At 42.4% G+C, this 24,372-nt stretch overlaps 1 protein-coding gene across 3 annotated transcripts in view; it reads left to right on the top strand.

Annotated features, from left to right (window-relative positions):
• Positions 1 to 881: 881 nt before the first annotated feature.
• The window catches only part of IKZF1 (IKAROS family zinc finger 1), a 101,800-nt gene continuing 78,309 nt past the window's right edge, over positions 882 to 24,372 (top strand). Inside the window, exons 1-3 of one of the 3 annotated variants that reach the window (XM_054495430.1) lie at positions 882 to 1,165; positions 15,320 to 15,373; positions 23,915 to 24,034. In XM_054495430.1, the coding sequence (XP_054351405.1) occupies positions 15,334 to 15,373; positions 23,915 to 24,034 (160 nt within the window). In that variant the 5' untranslated portion in view covers positions 882 to 1,165; positions 15,320 to 15,333. Of the gene's footprint in view, positions 1,166 to 4,308; positions 5,186 to 15,319; positions 15,374 to 23,914; positions 24,035 to 24,372 lie in introns of those variants that run through there. The other 2 variants (XM_054495429.2, XM_063667318.1) reach the window with 2 other exon arrangements.

The following is a 24,372-nucleotide window of genomic DNA, read 5'->3' as shown; positions in this document are numbered from 1 at the left end:
TCGCCAGCGGAGCGAGCGTGAGGATGCCCCGACCGACCAGCGGCCCCGGGTGCAGGGTGGCAGGCCCGGCGGCGCGCGTCCCCCTCCCCCTCCCGGCGGCCCGCACGTGTCGCCCGCGCCGCGCCCCCACGGGTTACGCGCGGGTCCCGCAGCGCCGCGGCCAAGCTGGGCTGCCCGGCCCGCGGGCACAGCGCCGACCGCCGCATCCCGTGCGTGGCCGCGGCGCGATGCTGCGCTGGAATGAGGAAGCGCGGCGGCGAGGGGAGGGCCCGGGCACGGTGCGCGCGGGGGTGGCGGCGGCGCGCCGAGCGGGCCCGGCGCGGGCGAGCGGGCTGCAGCCGGCGGCGGCGCCAGCAGGTACGGCCCGCGCCCGCCGCCGCCCCGGCGGCCTTTGGGGGCTGAGCCGGAGCCCGGCGCGGTTGCAAAGTTTTCGTGCGCGGCCCCGCTGGCCCGGAGTTGCGGCTGAGACGGGCGCCGCGCAAGCCGGGGGACTCGGCGACGGGGCGGGGACGGGACGACGCACCCTCTCCGTATCCCGCTCTGCGCCCTTCTGCGCGCCCCGCTCCGTGTACCGGAGCAGCGATCCGGGAGGCGGCCGAGACGTGCGCGCGGGGCCGAGCCGGCTGCGGGGCAAGTCGAGCAGGGACCGCCAGCGTGCGTTACCCCAAAGTTTGCGGGGCGGCAGGGTGCGCGCTCGGGCCACCCGCCGCTCTGGGCGGCAGCAGGTGGCAACGCGAGGGCGCGGCGGGGGCGGCCGGCGCGGAGGGGGCCAGGTACGCGGCCCGCGGGCGGCGCTGTGCGCGCGGGGCAGCCGGTCGGCCGGGAGCGCGAAAGCCGGGACTGAGCCGGCTGGGGGCGGGGAGTGTGGCGAAGAAATGGGGAACAATGCGAGTGAGCAACTTCAGGAAGTTATTGTGAAAGAAAGCTGGGAAGAGCTCCGCGGCCAAGTTAGCAGGACACTCTAACAAGTGCCTGCGCGGCCCGCGCCAGGGGCGGTGACTGCGGCGACCCCCCCGGGTCCCCGCGCGGCGCATCCCAGCCTGGGCGGGACGCTTGGCCGCGGCGAGGCGGGCAAGCCCGGCAGGGCAGAGGGAGCCCCGGCTCCGAGGTTGCTCTTCGCACCCGAGGATCAGTCTTGGCCCCAAAGCGCGACGCACAAATCCACGTGAGTGTTTTCAAATTGAATTTCAATAGGAAAACTTGGGGTAACTGGTGAATTTAAAAAGAAAACACACAGTAAAGAAAAGCGGTAAGGTTGATAGACCCTGCTGTCGCTCAGGTCCGCCTCTCCTTTCTGAGGACAGTGAGAGCGTTCACTTCTGTCAAGCGTCTGCTGCTCTGCACTGTGCCAGCAGGTGCAGGACCAGGCCGGCATGGGACACTTCTGAGCAGCCCCGCTGTCACCAGGAGAGGAGTTGTAGCTCCCAACCATATTTAAATTTATATAGACCTACATGTACCCACAGAAGTCAGCCTTTATAAAGTCGTGTGTAAAGAGTGTTCCTTATATTTGAGCCGAGAGCTTTCTTTTTATACTATAAATATGATGAGATCGAGTCTGAACTTGATTTCTGCAAGAGAGGAATTATCCCGGCTTTGAAAAGTTAGTCCTTTTGCTGACCGCAGGTTTGGCGCTCAAGTCACCAAACCTTCTCAGGAAAACCCTTAGTAATATTAAGGCATCAGGTTACTTGCAGTTATATTTGAAATGTATTTTAAATATTTGTCAAGCATCGCTGCTGATGCCTAGGGAACCTCGTGAGGGCTTGTTTTTCCTTCTAATTTGGAGGCATCTAATGACCGAAAACCATAGCGATTCCATAGGGTCTGACCAGGCACAGCTTTCAAATGCACAGCCCCTCTCTCTAGGGGCTGCAGCCCACCCAGACTGAATTTCAATGCGGCGCGCTTTGCTTAGGTTACCCACTCACAATTTCCCACTGCGCCGCAGGCAGTATATTTCAGCTTTGAGATATCTTGTTTTAAAATTCCAGACAAAATGGTGTTGAGGAAATGTCTCCTTACTAGTCCCATCAACTTCTGTTAAAAGAGGAAAATTTATGGAATTTGAAAATACTGCGTATAATATTTAAACTTTCATAGACATTCAAATGCTTTTAAGGCCAGGTTCACTTTGGTTATGAGTTGAGGGGTGGGGGAAACCCACATAAAAATGTCCTGGGTGCTCTTAAGTTTATTTCTTTGTTTGAAGATGTTTGTTCAATGAGGTTTATTGTACTCATCTTTTATATGGAATTTTAAAAAGTAACAATTTCAGTATTATTTATATTAGAATGTGTCAGAATTATTTCTGTGACAAATCGTATAATTTGGGCTGTGGCTTAAAATGTACACGAGGCAAAATATTCATGACAAGAAGATTCACCTTCTTACGCTGGCATCTTGTAAAATGCAGAACAAGTTAAAGAAATAATGGGTACACATACAAATGATGTCACATTAAAAATACTACACTATTCTTGCTTGATGGAATGTATCTGATTTCAAATTTCACCATGGACATATTTCATACCTTTTTTACATGAAAAAAAATGTGACTCTAAGTCGCACAGTCAATCAGAGCTGGTGACCAGAACATTTTATTGAACTAAATGGACAAGTTTTCTTCCCCTTTTGTTTCATAGTGAGAGTTGAAGGAAGGAGTTTAGAAACTCTCCAGTACTTGTTTAATTCATCAGTGTTCTAATTAGAGTGCTACCTCTTGGAAAGCTACACACCCCCCTAATGCAGAAACATCATAGCAATAATCACCCACTCTCAGGGTCTCCAGGAGACCACAAGGGCTGCAGATAAAAGTCTGGATGTGTTAGGTTTGACCCTTTTGAAGAGTTTTACACAGGCTCCTAAAGAGAAGATCAGCTGTGGCCGTTTGTAGCCATTTCCTTTGTCGAAAAACTAAGATCGCAGTGAATGTATTGGCCAAGAGGTCTAAAGCTCTGTTGTACTGCAGGCCACTGTCTTCCTTGTTTGACTAGAGACTTGGAGTTTGAGAACAGTGGTTCTTTGGTTTGGATACATTTTTTGTTCTTGATTTGGATGTATGTGTTTCATGCGTGGTTAATGTAGCATATTTTCAATATAAATGTCAAAAATTTTGAAATAGGAAAGAACTCTCTGTGTATTAATATACGTATACACACACTTCAAGATTATGCCTATATTAACAAATACATGAAATAAAGAAATTCCGTGTGCATATGCACATATGCACACACACAGAGCGTGCACACACACAGCATGCACACAGCGTGGAGTGAGAGATATGGGGCAGTGTGGAAGAGTTTTAAGATCAAACAGATATGGGGCAGTGTGGAAGAGTTTTAAGATCAAACAGACCTGAAATGAGTATTAAAGGCCCCCTTTATTTTTAAACTTTTACTAAAACAAGATGGATTTCCCTATGTTATATAATGGTGAATTTTAGGCATAAATAACGTTTTTGAGTGTTGCATAATTGTACGTATCAATGTAATGTAACTGTAGTTAACTAAGAATTCATCAAGGATAGCACGGTTTGTGGCATTTTTTTTCCTCCTCTAATCTTTGGAATTGTGAAATAATTTCACTATGAAATAAATGTTGGTTCTTGTCATATTCTAAGGGAGATTGATGTAAGTGGCTCCACTCCAGCTTACAGAAGGTAAACCACGACCTTTTTGCGTTCTCTGAAAACGCTTGTCTTCCGATGCCTCTGTTTCTAAGACTGACAAGCACTCTGGGGGCACTGTGACGCCTGCTTCTAGCGGCAGAGTTGCTGCAGCTCCTGTCCTGGCTGTGAACATTGTTCTCTGTCTGGTGTCTCTATGTTCATAATTACAGAGACTTCAGCTTTATTCCATTTCATATTTGTGCTGAATAATCATTCCATTTTATGGGAGAAAACACAAGATGTAAAAGCAACAAGTGACCCATCCTTTGAAGCTTACAAGAAGAGAAACATGAATCTATTTCACATCTTAAAAACAGATCAGTTTTATTTTGCTCAAAAAGGGCACATGTACATTTTTGATTTAGGTCTTAGAAACGTAGAGTTTCAGAGGATCAGCATTATACACACTGTCACACAAACACACTTAAAATTCAGATGAGAAACAAGATAGGAATGAGGTTTTCTTAGGGACGTAGAGCACCTAAAACCAAAGGATATCAACAGTAACAAAGCTGTTTTTACGGTGGTGCTGACTGAACACCCATGCTAGTGTCTTCATGTGGACCATGGCTTTCTTGTATTTCTTTGCAGTTTAATAAATGACTTCATATCTCAAGTTACCTTTCCACATCTCCTGGAATATATGTTTATGTCCTTAAAGTTTCAGTGTCATCACTTTAGTAGCTTTAGTTTGAGTTTTTAAATGTTTGGTGATATTCCAACAAATATTTTTTAAGACATTATGAAACCTTATGAAGTGCCATATATTACAAGTGAGAGAAAACAGCAAGCAAAAGAAGGTTTGCAGAAGGTTGTTAAGTGGCGAAGTGCGGGCCTGCCCATTTTGGTGTCTCCTTGGTGGTTACTCCTGAGAAGGGCCTGGAGGAAGAGCAACCGAGGCCTAATCTACAGGCAACTGCCAAACTGTTTCAGCTGACATTTTTTCCCTCTCATGTTTGACTATGATAAATAGGTAGATGCCAAAGGAGTCTTCAGCCAACCACCTGGTAATAAACTGTTAAAAATGGTGCAAACCCTAGGTCACAGGTGTGGGGGCCATTTGTCTTGCCTGTTAACAGTCCTGGCCTTAATTCTTTTCTCTCATGGCCATTTCTGCCTTTGGGGAACTCACAATTCCTGTTGACTAAAAGAGCACCCTTTTCCACCACAAGCCTGACAAATCAGACGTCCACATAATTTCTGAACTCATTTTGGTTAGGACAGGAAGCACAGGCTCCCTTCCTGTCTGTGTTTTCCTAAGAGAAAACGGTCTTCCCTCCTTTTTTGCATATTTGGCAAGTGGTTCCACCTTTCTCTGCACCCTGGTGGAGTGTGAAGGCAGCAGAGGAACCTTTTGGAGGAGGAAGAGGACACAGAGGCCCTGTAGCCAGGCACCAAGATCCCTCCCAGGTGGCTGAGTCTGAGGGGAACTCCGAGCAGCCCTAGGTCCTCAAAGTCTGGATTTGTGTGGAAAAGGCAGCTCTCACTTGGCCTTGGCGAGGCCTCGGTTGGTTGGTGAGTGCCACACGGTTTCTTTGTGTGCTTGCATGGATTGGAATAGCCAGTGTGTTCTTCCCTCTTCCCTGCTGGTGTTTCCACAGTGGGTGGCCTGAGCCCAGAGCAGCTCCCCATATCCCTGTGCAGGCCACCTGTCTCGGGTGATGGAGAGCATCATTATGCTCCATCTGAACGCTCTGCTTTCGGATGGCCCCATGCTCCACCTCCTGATAGCTCGTGGCGCGGGGCCACGGCTTAACAAATGGCTGAAAATGGGTCCTAATTAGTGGAAAAGTGCTTTCTTCATATTTTCTCACTCAAGTGTGCAGTGATTCATTTTTCTTCTGCAATCAGCTTACTGCTAAAGTAAATCTGACTCTCTTCCCGCCATTGCACACCAAAAGTTAACTCTAACTCTAATGGGTAGGAGGTTAGGTTTGTTGAGAGAGCAATGCAGTAAAGAGAGGGGATCCAATGTGGTCTTGTCTGTCTGGTCTTCCTTTCTTCCTTTTTTCCTCCCTTGTCTTCTCTGTCTTTCCCTTCCCTCCATTTGCCTTGCCTTTCCTGTCCTTCCCTTGCCTTCCCTCCCCTCTTTCTTTCTATAATTGGTGGGGGTTTTGCAGACTGCCGAAACACTAAGAACAGTGTAAAGTGTTTTTGAATGGCCTTACACATATTGAAGTAGATTTTTATGCTCCATTTTTGAGATCACACACTAAAATCTATACCTTTAAAGCATTTTCTGTTAGTTTGAAACTATTTGAAAATGAACAATGTGGTTTAGATTAGAGTCCTGTTCTGAAGCTAGGAGTTCCACTATGAATATTGATTTATCAGTTTTTGATGAATTTTTGTTGTTATATCAGATTTTCACTGGCAAACCTAGAACAAATAAAATTCCACATAAGATACTTCCCTAGATCTAATGGGAAAAATGTTTAATTTAGAGTCTTTAGGAGAAATGAGAATGAGGAATTGACCTTTTGTAAGCTTACTTCTGAGGCACTCTGAAGTGTGTTCCAGTGCTTTTAATGGAAACTAGAGAGAGCCAGCAACCCCCTAGTGTGAGCACCACTTTTAACCGGAAAAAGTGACCTTTTCCTCCTCCTTTGTGCTGAGTTTTGCGTAGGGCAGAAAATTAAGCTGATATTCAAAGAGATTCACTGCAAAAACATATTGATAAATCATATGTTCTATTTCATTAAATTAAAACCATACTGCTAATTATCTCAGGTTGTTAAACATAAAGCAATTAATTATCATTTTAAAAATTGGTAGGAAGTTGTGAGTACTTTTGCAGTATGAGTGTTTTCCCGCTTTAGTATGAGGTTGTGTATATTTGCTTGAATTTACAGAATTTTCACTTTAAGGGCAGACAATGTTTTGTTAAAGAAATGAAATTTGCTAAAAAGGAACATGTAAAGTGAAACATTAAAAATAAATAATTTCAACTTACTTAAGAGCTGCAGAAAAATCTGATTGCAGTGTTTAAAATGAATTTTCCCACATTTCGCTCTCTCATGGACAGGAGCATTTTCTGTCAGGTTATAAATAAAGACATGCCCATTTTGTACCCTCACAAATGAGGAAGTTGTAAGCTCTCTGAGGTTTTACTGATGAGCCCCCTCCCCCTGGGTTTGCATGAAGAGATCATGGGCCACAAATAAAGGACTACAAAATGGGGTCTAAACTATCCTGGTGGGGCCTGATACCCACGTTTCGCATGGACCTTACGATGTGATGAATGGTTTTCACATGAGTGTCTTCCAGATTTGGGTTACAGGACAGCCATCGCTGAGCTTCCTGTTGCAGAACAAAATAGGAATCTAGAACATTCTTGCTAACAGGATCCAGCTAAAATACCAAGTTAGATTCTTAAATGATGTTCTTTTCTGTCACTATTTGATTGTTGTCAGTAGCAGTAATTGTTACCAAACCATTGATGCATTTATTCTTCCCTTTGCCCTTCTGAGACACAGCTCATTTTGACTTCAGTGGAACCCCTCGAAGGTGGGGTGATGAGCAAGGTGAATTTTCAAAGTAAAGCTACTTAAGAGACCAAACTACAATTTAAGGAACCTGATTTTTGAATCAAATTCTATATACTGTCGGTGTAGTTCAACATAGATTAATTTCTTATAGTTATTATGAAAAAATCTCATCTTAATTGATGATAGCTGATAATTTTGTGGGTGTCGTAAACAAAACGGAGGTCAGAATTCAGTCCCTTGGGGAAAATTTCTGATTAGTCGGGAAACCAAGTGGCCTACCTTAGTTTGAAGACACCCATCAGGATGTCTGCACCTTTTCATCCTCTCTGGAGGAAAGACTAAATACCCATTATTGTATATAGGTCAGGCCAAAGCAGCCTTTTATATTGCAAGGAATAAGAGTTAAATAGATATATGAGCAACAATGAATCCCCTAATGTGTTTACTCTAGAACACATGTTCTTTCTGTATTTATATGTAGATTTTGTAGATCTTGTCTTACCACCTGCTATTGGTAGATACTATATCTAAATAAGTTGAGGAAAATTTATAGTACCTAGAAATGTGTCCTCAGTGGGCCAATCAATCAATCATGACTTCAGGTTATTTTTAATAAATATACACATATGGGTTCATAAACAATGTGATGTTCTTATGAAGATCTAAATAATTTTACTTCTTTGGGACTAAATAAAATATAGCTCTTGCCAAATAAACTCACACAGGCACTTATTTTAATAGAAGTCAAATGGCTTTGCAGAAACTTCAGTTTTACAGGTGCATTGTTTGAAATGTTACGGGTATACAAGTGGATTTCTCTATTATGTACGGTGTTAAGTTTGAGTTTCAGAATGTCCACCTGAAATGATTTACTTGTATGTTAAGATAATTTCACTGCTAAGAAGGCAAGATAGAGCATTCTTTGTGACACCATATGGCCTTGATGAGGGAAAAACTTACTGTTACAACTTTTTGTTTCTCTCTCTTTTTAAAAAAATGAAGAAAAAAATGTTTAAAATAATGGGAACACAACAGTTCCTGGGCGCCTCTGTCTCTTTATCTTATTATAATAAATTACCAAAAAAATAATGACCTGGGGCATGTCTGTGTGGACCCTTCTTTTGGAGGCAGTTTCTGTGTTTTGTAAAGCTGTAGGTTCTATCTTCACTGCACTTCATATTGTTGCACAGCTCCTGACCATGCATGAAGGTCTTCTGAAATCGGTAAGAGGGCAGAAGAAAATGATTCTAAACTTAGATTTTTGTAACTTAAGTGATGAAGTGTGAAATGCCATTTATATTTGAGGAAGCTACCTAGGAAGTGGCTCATGTCGATGGCCCAAATCAAAAGAGGGCCTGTAAAAAGCCTCTGTCAATTTTGACTGTGTATGCTTCTCCCATGGCTGCTCAATAAACAGCAGTAGTAGTTTAAGAGTGGATGGTACAGTAGTATAGACAGGAAGCCTCTCCTCTCCGTGTGAACCGTGCACCCCTGTGAGAGGGTGGAGACAATACAATATGCATGTAACGTCAGGACAGTCATGGCCGGCTTGAACTCCAGCCCTGGGCTTCTTACAGCAACAAACGTGAACGCAGAGGACTGTCTCCACCTCCACTTTCTCTATTTTTAAAACAACTTTTTGAATACAGTATCTGCCATCTTTTCTTATACCTCACTTTGAAACAGGTGGCTCCACTGTGGCATTTAAAATGTTCTGTTTCTTTTCCTTCTGTTATCAGATACCTCTTTACCAAGAAAACATTCAAACAGCATAGTTTTTAACTGTATTTTGAAAGGTTTCCTTAGTTCCCTTTGACCCTTCCTCTTTTGCATATCAGTTCCTGGCCATAAAAATAAAAAATGCTAGGACAGAATTGCACATCTGAGCTGATTTGCCCTCAAAAAGTTTCACAGTGGAACAAACCGCAGGAGGAGTTTTCTGTGGCTCAGTTAAATGTCGGGGGAGGGTGGTGTGAAAGCCAAATTGGATTCCTGCTTTCCTGTTTAAATCTTGTTTTTCATTGTTATTTGCACCAGCAATACTCTGTGGAATAATCATGAAAATGTGTAGATTGGCAGCTAATTTTTGAAAAATGAAAAGAATCAGAAATGAAATAAGAGTGCTCGGAAGTTTTTATGTTCTCTCAACCTGTTTTATCAAATTGTTACGAAAACCTATAAGGTCTCTTTGACTAGATACAAAGACTTTGCATATTGCCTTAGCTTTCTCTTGAAGCATTTCCTTTTTTAAAATACAGTGTAATTCACAGTGATATGATAGATTTGCAAAAGTAAAATCTACCAGTCTGAAGATGAAAGGACTTGTCTCTTAGCAGGAATAATGGGTTTTATTAAAGAGGTCTGTGACCTAAGGCATTTTAAATAAATTACAGGCTTGGTCCATGTCCCCCCCATGTATCTACTCCCTTCAATATAAGCATCATTGAGTATTTAAGGAAATAACCCCAAATGTAACTCTAGTGTAGCTTCACTTGTCAGGGAGGAAAAAGTAAATAGCATACATTTGGCCAAATAACCAGAACTTTACTGTAGAAGTTTTATGATGAAATTTGCCTTTATTGCAGCGTATTACAAAGATCATGTTTAGTTTCTAGCAGTATATAAGTAGCATCCATCCTTATCTGTCATGCATTTGGAGTGCGCGACCCCTGCACTGGGCTGCAACATTCTGATGGGCAAGAGTGCTAGGGAGAAAGAGGCATCACCATCAGACTGCACAGGTTCAAGTCTCAGCTCTGTGGTTGATTAGCTGTGTGACCTGGGGAAAGCTATTTCTCTTAGCCTTGGTTCTCTCATCTATAAAATGGAGATAATAATGCAGATGCCTTGGGTTTAATTGGGAGAGTTAAAGACACATTTACATATTTAGCAACTAGGTGTTGAATTCTAGCTCTACATTGGACACTATGCCAGGTGCTCAAATAAACAAGTGGACAAGACAGACAACACCCATGGTCTTATGAGGCTTAACCATTTGCCTCTTCAATGCCAGAAACTTAGTAGGTTGCTCAGATAAAGCCAGTGAGTACCAGTATCCTTTTCTTTGCGACCTTTTCCAGGCACACTCAAAGTATTCAGTACATATTATGAAATATCACTGGACAAAGAATCCCCCTTAGAGTACCAGTGGAGAAGGAAGGCATTTGCTTAAAAGCAAACCAACAGAAAGACACTGTAAGGCAGTTGTTTAAGTCTCAAAGAACTATAATTTTTTTCTTTTTCTTTTTTTTTTTTTTCATCTTGCTCTGTCACCCAGACTGGAGTGCAGTGGCGCGATCTCGGCTCATTGCAAGCTCCGCCTTCCGGGTTCACGCCATTCTTCTGCCTCACCCTCCCGAGTAGCAGGGACTACAGGTGCCCGCCACCACACCTGGCTAATTTTTTGTATTTTTAGTAGAGACGGGGTTTCGCCATGTTAGCCAGGATGGTCTTGATCTCCTGACCTCATGATCCGCCTGCCTCGGCCTCCCAAAGTGCTGGGATTACTGGCATGAGCCACCATGCCTGGCCAACTACAATTTTTTTAAAAGCTTGTAGAATTACTGTGTGCTACCAACAGACAGGCTAATTTTGAGTGACCCTCAGTACTTTGTACAGTTAATTTGGCACGCTGTGTGCTTAGTGGCTTTTTAACAGCTATAAATTTGCGCTGCTAGGAAAGTAGTAAAGTTGTGATTCTTGACAGGCGTCTATCTGCATTTTCATTTTTACTTCATTTGTCTAGACTCAGCTTGTCAGAATTATGGAAGAGACTCCTTGTGTCAGGGCAAGCACGGTGAAGAGAAGTATTCACTGTCAGAAAAGAGAGGGGAGCTGGAGGCAGCTCAGAGGCCTGAGACCCACCTCCACAGGGGCCCCAGCAGGCTGGGCGGGGCTCTGGCCAGACTCTCCTCTGGGATGCTGCAGTTAGAATGAGTTCACTTCCCAGCTAGGCTTGCCAAGGCTCCTCACCTGGAAGCAGCAACTGCCCAGGGCTGTTGGATGTTTCTCCCCAGGAGACAGCCAGGTCCCAGTCCCGCCTCGATGTGGAAGGAGGAAAGGCCGGGTCCAGGAAGCTGTTTCAGGACAGGCCCAAGGTCCCCCAGGGACGCCTCTCAGGGTCAGCGGAGGCTGTAAGTCAGCAGGGCCCACACGGCCTGGAAGAGGCCCCTGTGCTGTCGGCTTGCCCATCTCCTAGTCCGGCTTCTGCTCCTCCTTTGTAAAGTTATGGATATGCTAATAGTTTCCATCTGAAACTGGGAAAGTAAGTCCTATTTGACACTGTTTGGTCAGAAAGAGGGAGAGAAAGGAGAAGGACAGAGAGAGACTGAGAGAGAGACAGTCTCAGACAAAGGGAGACAGAGGGAGGGAGGGAGAGACAGAGAAAGAGATGGGAGGTAGGTATGGGAGGAGGGAGAGATGCAGAAGGCAGAGGAAAGGCAGACAGAGATTTAGACCTCCCAAGTCAGTGAGCAGTCCAGAGTTGGAGCGGAGGGTGCCTGGTGGCTTGTGACTTCAGACTCCACTCCCCGCTTCTAGAGGCACAGCCATGGACAGCTTCTGTCACGTTGGCCCTGCACTTATCTCTGCATCTATTTCCCCCTGTGCAAGATTCAGAACTTCGTGCTCCATAAAAACAATAAAAGCATTCATGTTCATAAGAATTGCACAGGTGAAAAGTAGTTTGCTGATATTGTTGTATTTTTTACTGTCGCTTCTTTTAGCTCTTGCCTGAAATTGTTTGGGTTTCCCAGGCAAAGTAGAAAACTGCGATACGTTTCTGTGAAATAATTATTCCTTCTGGCATCTCCCTTTACAGACCTACTGATCTTGGTTTTTCATTTAGGTGAAAGTTTGTGAAAACATGCCATTAGCTTGCTTTGTGATTAACTCCTTTTACTGAATGTAAGCTCCTTTTAAGCTGAGGCCATATCAGGCTTAAATTCCATATTTTACTTGGCACTCTGCATTTCTTCCATGTGGGAGAGGAGGGGCTCAGTAAGTGCTTTGTAAAATACACAGCTGAAGTGATGCACGTGCTAACAAAGGAGTGTGACAGGACTTGAGTGCCCTTCTAGACACTTCAGGCTCCCCTTTGTAAGCTGTCTTGGAAGAGGCCACGTTTCCTTTCCCTCAAACAGTTTTTCATTGTTTGATTATTCTTTTAGCCTTTCTCTGGAAGCAAAGCCACTTTTACGAGAAAGTCACTGCTTTTTCATCTCAAGAGATGCAAGTTTGGAGTTTGGGGAAGTTTTCAGGTGCCCGTCAAGTCATCTGATGTCAGATAAGGCAGGCCACAGAATTCACAGGGCTCAGTGTAGACTGAAAACTTGAGGCCTCTAGTTCAGAAATTATTAAAAATTTTGGTGAACATCACCCCAAGCAAAGAGATCCCCTAAGCACCAGCCCCCAAGCAACTGCACTGATAAGCCCATGAAGCCCCCTGCTGTCAGAAACAATGTGGTTGAAATTGTGTATGAACTTGGAAGTGAGGTGGATTGCAAAACACAGGTCTCCATGCTGGGGCAGGAGGTGGTGATAGGGCATCGAGTGGAAATGTCCAGCAGGCCCACGTGTGAAAATGCAGAGAGCTCTCTGGCTCTCGCAGACTTGGCTGCTGACAACAGACCCACTCCAGGAAGGTGCTTGCTGTGGTGTGATCTGCTGCCCACCCCTAGCTCCCTCCAGGAGACTGGTGCGGGGACTGTTTGCAAATGACTGCAAAAGTAAGAAGATTCCCACAGAGCAGAACTTGATTTGGGGACCAGCCAAGGGCAGTTTGTCAGGATTCCGGCTTGAAACTGTTCTCACGTCTTACCCCCTGAAAGGACGAGTGTGTCCAGAGGACTTAGCATCGATCACCTCTGTTTCCATGCAGCAAACTCAGAGGCTCAGCCCGAATTCCACTGTAAGGGCGTTTGCCAGTGGTGTTGGGTGGAAGAGCCTTGACTTTGCCTTAGGAAACATCTTTTTTTAAGAATTGAAAATAACTTGAGTATGCAACAATAGGGCATTGGTTATATAAATCAGTTGACTAGTGTGTAGCCAGTAAAATGGTGATGGTGGTGTGTATTTGTTAAATAAAAAGATATGTGTGGTATTAAATTAAAAAATATTTTAAAACAACGTATTTGTAATCTGTTTAGTGTCCTCGTTTTGTAAAAAGCACAGAAATAAATATACAGAAAAAAAAGTAGTCCTAAGTGGTAGAAATTATGAGCATTTCTTGCCTTTAAAAAAAGTTGTAAAAGATTGTATCATTTATGTAGCAAAAAGTTTTAAGTCACCATTCTAAAAATTTCATGTTGGTATAGTTGCTGTGACAAGGTTTAACTTCTGTATGCTTCATCAATCAATACAGAGGTATTTAAGACCTGGTGTGTGATAGGCCGCACTAAAATACTATACACATCTTCAGAAAACTAGGGAACTAACTTCTAACTTCTTATATTAGTGTGGCACGGCTGTTACAAAGATTTTTCTCATTTGAGTCTTATTTCTTTATCATTGTTTTGACAGTTTCAAAGAATCATGGCTTTTCCCCTTTTTTACAGTAAAGGTATCTGAGACTCTTGATGTATTGCCTTTTGGAAATGCTTGTGTTGGTCACATGCTTGCATCTGGGCTAGTGTGTCTGGCTTCCGTGTGCTGGTGGGTGCTTACTCTGGTTTCTGAAATACTTTTTCTGTGCAGTGGCCACTGGCTGTACTCCTAAGCCACACGCCCACCTTGAACATTCATGTCGCTTTTAGAAATAGATAAAAACCCCTCCCATCCAGAAAAAGTGACTATCATGTATATCCTCATCATGACTAATACTGATATTCCTGAAATTGAAAATACATATTCCGTATGCACCATAAAAGGTATTAAAGATACATGGAGTGATAGATATATTATATATAACACTTCTACCCTCACAGTTTTCAGCCAAATTGAGAGGGTAAGATCCCTGAATCATCCATCAGTTTTTCAGGTCTCTGCTGAAAGCAGGCCGCAGCTCAGATCCACACATCTGAACCAGAGACAGAGGTGGCCAAAAATAAAAAGGGGGACAGGGGGACAACCTGGTTTAGAGTCAACAAATAGACTGCGTTTTCTACTTAGTGAAGGAGCTCTCCTGAAAGTCATATACCAGAGCGTAAATGAGCAGATTTCCTTGAGGTCACCTTCTGCTGGCCATAGCTTTCTTATCTGTGGAGCTGCCAGCTGTCATCCACTTTGGGGCACCTGAGACTGCCGAGTGGCAGGCCAGGACCCAAGTGCGAAACACAGCACATCTTTTTGTTTCTACTCCGCTGACACTGGGGTTCTCTCCCTGGTGTTTGTGGCTCGTAGTACACTCTGTGGAACATTCACTATGGTCATCGAAGGGCAGCATCTTCCCAGTTGTTTCTTTATTTTCTTTTGTTTTTTTTTTTTTAATTTAAACTGATCTGAGAAGCCAGCCATCTGTCAGCAAAACAGGAAGGCTTGGGCTCTCTCCTGGGCTCGTTTTGCTGCCGTAGTGAGCTTCACTTCTCCCCGTTAAGAGCGCTGGTGAAGGCTGAGGCAAGGGCCCAGAAAGACTGAGGGACAAAGACAGGAGCGCCCGCATTGCCCGTCTGCCAGGCTGGAGGTGTATTCATTATTGATGGAGGTAGTGCAGTTGCTGCTGAGATATGCAGCCCTGCCTGGGTAAATGAGACATTCTTCAGCAAATTGCTTCGTTTTTTGATTGCTGATTGTACGCGTGTCACCAAGCTGACTCGAGGTTCATCGATGCATGCTCGGTAAATTAGAAAGAACATAACTATGGATCAGCCAAGAGAATGAATTCTGTACCTACAATGACCCAGGGCCATTTAATTTTCTGCTTAATTTTGTCGCAGTCAGTTTGCATTTTGGGTTATTATGCAGTAGGAAATTAACAATCAATAACAAATTTGGTCCTCCTGTGCTTGTAATGATATTTTTATAAATCTTTGTAATGCTGTTTTTAAAAGGATCAAGGCCTGTGCCAGTCTGATACTCCAGCAAGTATGTGAGGAGGAAAATGCATTATTCTTGCTCGATAACCTTGTTGTTAAATAGCATAGGGGTTCTTTCTCTCTCTCTCTCTCTTTCTCATATCTTATTAGTATTTTTGCTTTAAACTAAAATCCCTTCCTCTCTTTCTCAGATAACCTGAGGACAATGGATGCTGATGAGGGTCAAGACATGTCCCAAGTTTCAGGTGAGACCTTATGAGATACCTGTGTGGGAAGTTCATGAGAAAAGCTTCCCTGGGGCCAGAAGTCAGAGTGCTTGGTATGCTCATGGGGGAGGAATAGGGGCTATTCTGCAAAAGAAAAGACCATGATGGAATTTGCCTGAGTGTTTCCTTCACCCGTTACAAATTATCTCACTTTGAGAAGCTGAACAGAAAGCCTTCAAGATGACATTAGTTTTACTGTTAAACCTCAGGAAAAAAAAAATGGGAAGAGTTAAATACATTTTTGTACTGTTGGAAGGAAAAATGGCTGATTGGTCTAAAACCCAAACACATGCCAATGATGGTACTTAGAGAGAGAGAGAGAGAAGCTTGAAAACATAATTGTTGGGCACAGTCATGACTACTTGTTCATTAAGCATGGACACAACATTGCTCCCCTTTGCCATATATCTTTTCAAGCCATATTGGACATAGCTCTTCTCATCCAGGAGACCCAGGAAGTGGAGAAGTCTGTAGTAGGAAAAGCCTAAGGGTAGGTTACAGACTGTGACCCTTTGGCAGTACTGAGGATGGACGGCGAGCCAGTCCAACAAAACCAACAAAACCACACAGTTCCCCAATGCATGGACATAGGAAGACAGCTTTCTATCTGGCCCTGTATCCAGAGGCATCAGCCCCAGTAGCAGCTTTCATGGACTTTGGGGTTTTTGGTATTTCATATTTTTGAGCCTCACAGACTCACAGCCAGCCCCAGAGCCTGACCTCTATTTGAGAAAGTTCTCTCAGTGACACCTCGCCTTGGCTGAGCGCCCTCGTGTTTTGAAGTTTCTATGGGATTCTACAAGTCGGTGCTCCTGATGAAGACCAGGACCTATGTGTGGCTGCTCCCCTGTTTGGTGGTTTCCCTGGAGAAGGTGCAGGAGAGGACCTTCTGAGTTCCATGGAACTGGAGATAGATCTGCCAATCACAGGCTTCCTTCTCCACCACTCCTCAGCCGCTCTATTCATGTTTCAAGTTTTGGACTTAAACTCTCCCAGGTGCAAAGAACAAACGAAAGGCTAGCTTATTTTTCTTTTAGAGTTAGGCTTCATATTTATTACAATATAATTGCCACATTCTTTGTGTAATTCTCACATTTATATCTTAAATATAATTCTCATGAATGAGAATTATATAATTCTCTTTTTGTATATCATTGAATATTTTCACTTAATTTTTAATTTTCTTAATCAACACAAAATAATTGTGTACATAGACACAAAATAATTGGGTACATAGTGATGTGATATATACAATGTATAGTAATCGGATCAGGTAAATCAGCATATTCATCATCTCAAACATTTATCGTTTCTTTGTATTGGGAACATTCAACATCTTCCTTCTAGCTATTTGAAACTATATATTATTGTTGACTACAGTCATCCTGCAATGGTGTAGAACACTAGAACTTATTCTTCCTACCTAGCTGTAATTTTGTCTCCTTTAACAAATCTCTCCCTATCTTCCCCTCCCCCTGACCTTTCCAGCCTCTATTAGCCTCTGTCCTACTTTTTACTTGTAATGGTGACAGCAGCATTTGTTAGTTTCCACATGTGAGTGAGAACATGTGGCTTTTTAACTTTTAGAATGTGGTATTCAGGCACTTCATGGTACAGTTGGTAAAAGTGAAAATGTGTCCAAAAGTTTGTGATTATCTATATAAACAAAAATGGTATAAATCCAAATATCAATTTTATCAATTTTGCATTAAAGAACTTACCTTAGAGGTATATTCTCACAAGTACACAGAGCATTTAAGCATTTGTTCACTGCAGCATTGTTATCAGTATTTTGAAACTATGGTACATCCATGTACTTCCACATACAGCTCTTAAAAATAAGGAGGATATGAATGAACTAGTATGAAAAGAAGTCCAAATACATGTGAAAGTGAGAATAGCATGGTTCTGAATGGTATGCAAAGTATGATCTCATTCTTTAAGAAGAAAATAAATTACATACACATACACATTTTCTATATGCTTGCCCATAACGTTTAGGAAAATTCTGGGGTGATATTTATTAACCTGGACTTCCTCTTGGAAGATTGATGGTAGAAGGAAGGGGATGAGTTAGGGAAGAGGAGGAGGAGAAGGAAAACTTTGCTTTCCATCTTCTACCTTTTAGCATTATTTGAATTTATTTTCCTTAAGCATATACTTTGTTTCTTAAACAAAAAAGCACAACAACAAAAAACGAGTTAAATGGGAGAAAAAGCAGTGTAGCTCTTTATAGCCTCTCATTTGGCTTCGCCAGCCTCTCACTGCAGCCTCGGAGAGCTGGTCTGGGAAACATTGGTAGATGAGGACTGTGATCCTCACTCATGGAAGAGAATCTCATTCACTGGGTTTGCTGACTGTGACTAGAAGTGATTAGAGTGTCAAAAAACCCAAGCAGGTTAAAAATTTCCAGAGGCCAAAAAGATGCTTTAATTGTTCTGCTCTTCTTTTCCTTGTCATTTTCACTTTGGGTAGCTTCCAAATTGGTATTTTGCATGGTGCATTTAAAGAAAATGAGACCCCTTTGGCCAATGCAGGGGTCTATACTCTGATATTCTAGAGTCAAAGCTGAATGCTGACACCTAGGAATTCATCTCTAGAATGTTTATATAAGGAATAGCCCCTCAGTATTCTGATCTCATATCTTAGTAACAAAACTCACAAAAGCCTGATTCTCCTCTGGTAGTTTTCTTGTCTTTACCATTATACAAAATAAGTAATTTGTTCTGCACCCTGACTGTTCAAAGGATAGGGTAGCTGGGGGTGGGGACAAGAATGGAGACCTTATTACATAAGACTTCCTGAAAAAGGAAACTCTATTTTTGTTTGAAATGATTTGGTCTGAAATTTAGTTTGTGTACACTTACCAAAGGGATTCCTATTTCTAAAACACTCATAGTACTTTTGATTTCTGTTAACCTTTGAGCACTCTACATAATGATGAGAGCACCTAAAGAGTCATGTCACTTTTAGTAAAGAATCAAAGGATACTTTTTCTACTTCTTCGAGTTTGATCTCTGCTTCTCCAGTTAAAACCAGTATTTGTTTTTTTCATTTCTAAAGTTGGAAGAAATGACATTTATGGCATAAGGATGTACATTTAACCAAATATGAGTTGACATTCTTGGTAAGAAATCTTATCAAGATTATGTTATAGATTATAAGAAATCTTATCAAGAATATGTTCCTAAATCATCCTCTTTTCCCATAAAATATTAAAGTATCAGCCATTTCATAGGATTCAACCTAATGTCTGTGAAATGCTTGATAAACAGATAAATACTTAATATCAGGCTTTTTTCAAAGCACTGGGTTATTTGTTCCTTGAGATTTATCCTAAATGTGGGCTATACCCTGGTTTACGGTGTCTCGCAGATGTGTAGTAGTAGACACTCCATAAGTGTTTACTGACTTGAATCCACAGGGTATTGAGAAAATGCTACTGATAGACTTGGAGGAGAGCATATCTAAAGCAAGCTACCCTTTCCTTTAGGGCACATCTCACTAATTCTTTGGGTAAAGCATATTTTTCTTTCTTTTGTGTTTTTGGAAGTCTTTCCAAAATGTGTGTTATACCTATGCATTGTTTTTTGGTTTGGTTTCTAAAGAAAGAGTCAGCCGGTGGGAAAGTGAAGGATGTGGGAGCTGAGAGACCTGCATCAGCATCCCACCTCTACCTCCCACGATGGGACCTGAGACAGTTATTTTTGCCTCCTGGACCAGTAGAGTATCATCTGTAACAGGAGGGACTTGAGCCAGTTGATCTCTAAGGTTCCTCTGGCACCTGTGACCCTAAATATATATTGGATATTGGTTTAATGCTATTTGTAGTGTGGTTTTTTGGGGATATGGAAACCAGAAATTTGTTTCCATAAACATAAACATAAACTATATATATCTAAAGGATATGGAAACCTTTAGATATATATAATCTGCTTACATAAAGAAGGTTTGTATATATTGCAGTGTCAATGGGAATATTTTATCAAGTTAAGCATAGTAAATCACGTTGATTAAATGCTTTGTATTTACCAAACATTACCCGAAGTGTTTTCTCATTTCAACTTCACAAGGATCCACAGAAGGAAATACAGTTATCGTTTCCAACCTGCAGGGAGCTGAGACACAGAGAATTTAAGCAACTGACTGGAAGTCCAATAGGGAGTCAGAGATTGCTCTGGGGTGTGATCCCCACTTGGACACTAGAGTGGAAGCTTCTCCACTACTTTATAGAGTTGAGATTCTATATTTTGAGCTTGTATTTACCCAGAGAATTATATCCTCTTGGGCAATTGTATATAATAAAACCTCATGCATTTAGGAGAGGGAGGATGACAGAACTTTGTTGAATGAATTATAATCTACTTGAGAAATTATTTGCTTACAGTTTATAAGCTAATTATACCATATCTCATCCAATTTTCCCAGAACACTTCTCATAGGTAATGCTTTATTTGAAACATAGGCCATAGGTAAGTTAAGTGTAAGTGTGTATTTTTATAATTTAACCAGAAGTTTATTTCATTTTTCTAAATAAGTGAAATTGTATTGCATCTTCTAAATTATTCTATTTAAACACTTGATGTCTTGCTGTCTCCATCTCTGTGTGTTTGCATGTCATTGTACATGTTCTTAGGAAAAGTGTGGGAGCTTGATGCAATATATACCTTATGTTTCTATGTACATATAGTTTACCAAATAATACCATAAGTTTACTTAGCATATTAGAATCCATGCACATTATTTTTATTTTATCTTCACCACAATCCTGTGGGATAGACCAAAATCATGTTTTTCAGCCTCCTTTTTCCACTTTAGGAAAGGAGTCTTAAAAAGGGGACCAGTCTCATGTTCCCATTCGTCTTACAATTAATTGGTCAAGCCAGAAAGCCAGAACTATGTCCTGGGTCACTAACTCCTAGTCACTGTGTGTTAGTATTTGAGATGCCTGTTGGCTTGATTTAATCATTTATTTTTTAGTGTTTTATAATCCTTGCATACTTTTACATTTTAAATGGTTAACCAGGCAAATTGGTTTAAAATCAGTGCATAAAAATACTGTGCCTATCATGATGGATTTCATAAAGTGATAACTTTTCATCGTGGAGATCCTCAGCTGTCACAGAAGATGAGGGGCCCTGGGTACAGAGGCTCATGTGAGGGATGAAAGTCTCAGCAGCCTGGACTCACACTTTGGGGCTTTTAGGCAAATCAGACAACCTCTTAAGAACTATCACTGAGTTCAGGCAAGGCGAGCTTGAATTAACACAGGGCCCTTGATGGGCATATGAATATATCTCACTTCACTACCATCCAGTTCTGACTCTTTACTAGATGCCCCTGTACATACCAAGACTGATTTTTTATTCTCCCTTCTCCCCATGTGGTTTCTTCTGCATAGAGAGTTCCTATTGATCAGTCTGACCCATGGTATTTTAGAATTGCGATCCCTACTGTTTCATTATTCCTTTTTCTCCCCCATGTTGAAAAAAATAAATGTCCTGAGATGCAAGATCAAGGACACTGGAGCACTGACATTTAGTTCAGTGCAGCAACTGAAGGCAGATGTAATTCTTAAGAAGCACACCTGTTATTACGAACCATCCTCAACAAATTGTAGTGGATCTTTTTTTCTCATAGATGCAGCAGTTAAATTTTTTAGTAAAAGTAACTAAGAGTTATTTGGATGTATTTTAGCATGCACTGAGCAGAAAGTATGACATTTCTTCACTGGGTAAGTCCTGATTCTTTATTATCCTCACTTGGTTCCAGGGCCCCATGCATCTAAGGGCATCTCAGAGCATCCTGCAGTGCTCCAGTGTGATCGCAGGGAAAAGCTATAGGAGGAAAAGTCAATAAAGTTTAGTTTCTCAACCTCCCACCTCCACCCCATAATAATGACAGCTGGTTAATCATGAGACACGTGCACACCCCACATGCCCTGTACATGTTTACTCATTGGGATAGCATGTCAAGCCAGGAGGCTCCATGGTCATTTCTATGAAGGTACTTTAGCAGGTCTTCAAGAAGGCAAGTGGCCTGGGTCCCTGCCTCCCCAAATTGCAAGGTCCCAGCTTTATGTAGGAGACCTATGTGTATATTACAGTTCTGTGTAAGATTATTTTGTTATTCTTACCCCCACACCCACCCCCCCACCCCCCGCTGCCACCAAGAAAAAAAAAGTATTCCTCTGACAACCTTCGTAAAGTCCTGGAAGTTTGAACACCATTGCTCTAGGAAGTCATCTTATACAAAAATAAGAGTTGTGAGGTGGTTCATATACCTCCTGCGTTCTCCTATTTGGAGTTTTTCCCCATTTATGAAAGAGGTGAAAACGCTAAGATATTTAGCAATTATTACTTTAAACATTTTCTATTTATAGGCCGGGCACAGTGGCTCATGCCTGTAATCCCAGCACTTGGGAGGCCAAGGCAGGCAGGTCACGAGGTCAGGAGATCGAGACCATCTTGGCTAACACGGTGAAACCCTGTGTCTACTAAAAAAATACAAAAAATTAGTCGGGCGTGGTGGGGACACCCGTGGTCCCAGCTACTCGGGAGGATGAGGCAGGAGAATGGCTTGAATCTGGGAGGCCAAGCTTACAGTGAGCCAAGATCGCGCCACTGTACTCCAGCCTGGGTGACAGAGCAAGACTCCATCTCGAAAAAAAAAAAAAAAATCTATTTACAGCAATGAAAATAGTACTCACTTAATGCACATTTCCAAGGCTTTAGCATACAGAGCACTTTCACTCAATGTCTCTCTGGCCTTTTGTTTTTCCTTGGGAAGTTCTTATAATCCTGCTCCATCTTTAACTATTCATTTTGTATTGGCTATCCAAATATACCCAATAATGCTCTTTCTGAAAATGTGCCAATAGTGGTAATTACAGCTAAGCTGGAATATTAAATTGTGATGTCTGTTTTCCAGAGAATGAAGTAGTATTCCCCAGAGCATAGGCTTGGTGCCTGTGCAGGTTCTGTTTTAAATATTCCAGGAAGGGTTGTTTTATATACTGAGGATGATTTTACTGGTCTTGCCAGTCGTCTGAAATGCTAGTGTTACTCTTGTGGAAGGTTTATTCAAACAAACAAGGACATTTCACACAATACCTAGTCATGTTTTTCAGACATTTTAATGTTTGGTTCATCATTGCACACACTCTCAAAAATCTAGGTTCGTCTATGTGTTCATATCATTTTGCCTGTTGCCAGCTCAGTCAGCAGGCACACTCTCCCAGGCTGTTGCTATTTTGTTAGACTTCTTCAGGACCTTTATTTAAAATGGTCTCCCACACGTAGCTGTACTGCATTAGTTCACATCATCTGTTTCTTGCATGTGGGTTGTGTCTCAACTCAAGTTTAAGTTAGATCTGGAAGGGCAGAAACTATAGGAGTTGCAGCTCCTGTGGAGAAAAGAGCATTTCCTACTAGTTATGGCTTCCCAAGGAAGGTTAGATTCCTCAGAGTAGGAGTGATTCCCCAATGCTAGAGCCTCTGGTCAAATATAATTCTAATCCAGTCAAAATAAATACAGGTATTCTGTAAAACCCGATTTCATTTTGTAAATCCTACTTTGTATAGTATAAGCAATTTTCGTATTTGTGTGGATTATATTTTATTTTCCTATTTCAAAGAGAAGAATTTGTGTTAGCAGACTCCCTTTGCATGCGGAGAGGGGATCATTTTCCCAGTAGGCATGGGGTTCCCTTCCACTCCCTGTCCAGTCTTCTTTTCCCCACTAAGTTAAGTCAAACTAAGCAGCTGGTAAGATATTCCCTGGTTCTTGCAAAGAAGGTGAGCAGATGGCAGAATGTATAGCTCTGAGCAGAATACCTGGTGTGGTATCCTCAAACACAAATTGACAGGAGGGTGTGGTGTGGCAAGCTCATTGTGGGGTAAATTGGAACAAGCTTATGGGGGAAAGTTGACAAAAGATAGGAAGAACCTTAAAAATATAGATGCCTTTTATGCCGTGATAAAATGTCTAGATATTTATACTGTGGTGATTATTATGAATATGTGCAAAGATTGGCCATTAGAATGTTCATTACAGTGTTGTTTAATAATTATAAAAGGACAGAAAGCAATATGGACTCAAAAATAGGAAAAGAATTTAAATAAATCCTAGTGTACCTGTTATAAATGAAATTATGGAAATATGACCCTGAGCATGGAAATATGTACATGAGAATGTCTAAAAGCTAGTTCATTTTGAAAAACAAAATAATGTCACCTCATATTATTTATAGTATATAAAGATGATTTTAAGAGTGGCAGTGTCTGGGATTATAGGTGATTGTATTTCTTCCCTTTTGCACATCTATGTTCTCTCATTTGTCTTGTGTGGGGAGAAGTGACTTTTTTTATAAAAAGAAAAAGGTATATGCATCCCAGCAGAGACGCACTGGCTCCACCCAGTACCTGCCTCTTCATGCCACCCTCTCAAGCCAAAAGCCGGGGGAAGCCCAGGCACCTTGACCATGACCGCCCGAGACTCACACTTCTTCTTTCTCATCAGGGAAGGAAAGCCCCCCTGTAAGCGATACTCCAGATGAGGGTGATGAGCCCATGCCGATCCCCGAGGACCTCTCCACCACCTCGGGAGGACAGCAAAGCTCCAAGAGTGACAGAGTTGTGGGTAAGTGGGTCACCAGCGGCCTCTGTGCCTGTGAAACCTTTATCTCTTTGTATTTTTCCAAGACAGTGATGAAGGGATGCAAGTCATTTTATCCATTGTGTTCCCTCAACCGGCATATTAAAGAAATATGGCACAGAGATCAGCAGGATGGGGGTCCTCTGGTGTGTGGGAGGATGGACACTCACAGGCCAGCATGGCCGTGAGAGCCACACACCCCGCAAAATGTCCAAGTTGAGGAGCAGTCCTGCCCAGGGACGCGTCTCTGTCACTGTCCTCTGTCCTCACTGCACTTGCAGGAATATCAAATGTTATGGATTGTAGATCGTGAAAATTACACA

This window comes from Pongo pygmaeus, chromosome 6, assembly GCF_028885625.2.
Source record: "Pongo pygmaeus isolate AG05252 chromosome 6, NHGRI_mPonPyg2-v2.0_pri, whole genome shotgun sequence".
NCBI lineage: Eukaryota > Metazoa > Chordata > Mammalia > Primates > Hominidae > Pongo > Pongo pygmaeus.
Note: the sequence above shows the minus strand (reverse complement) of the source record. Positions and strands in the feature narration are given on the sequence as shown.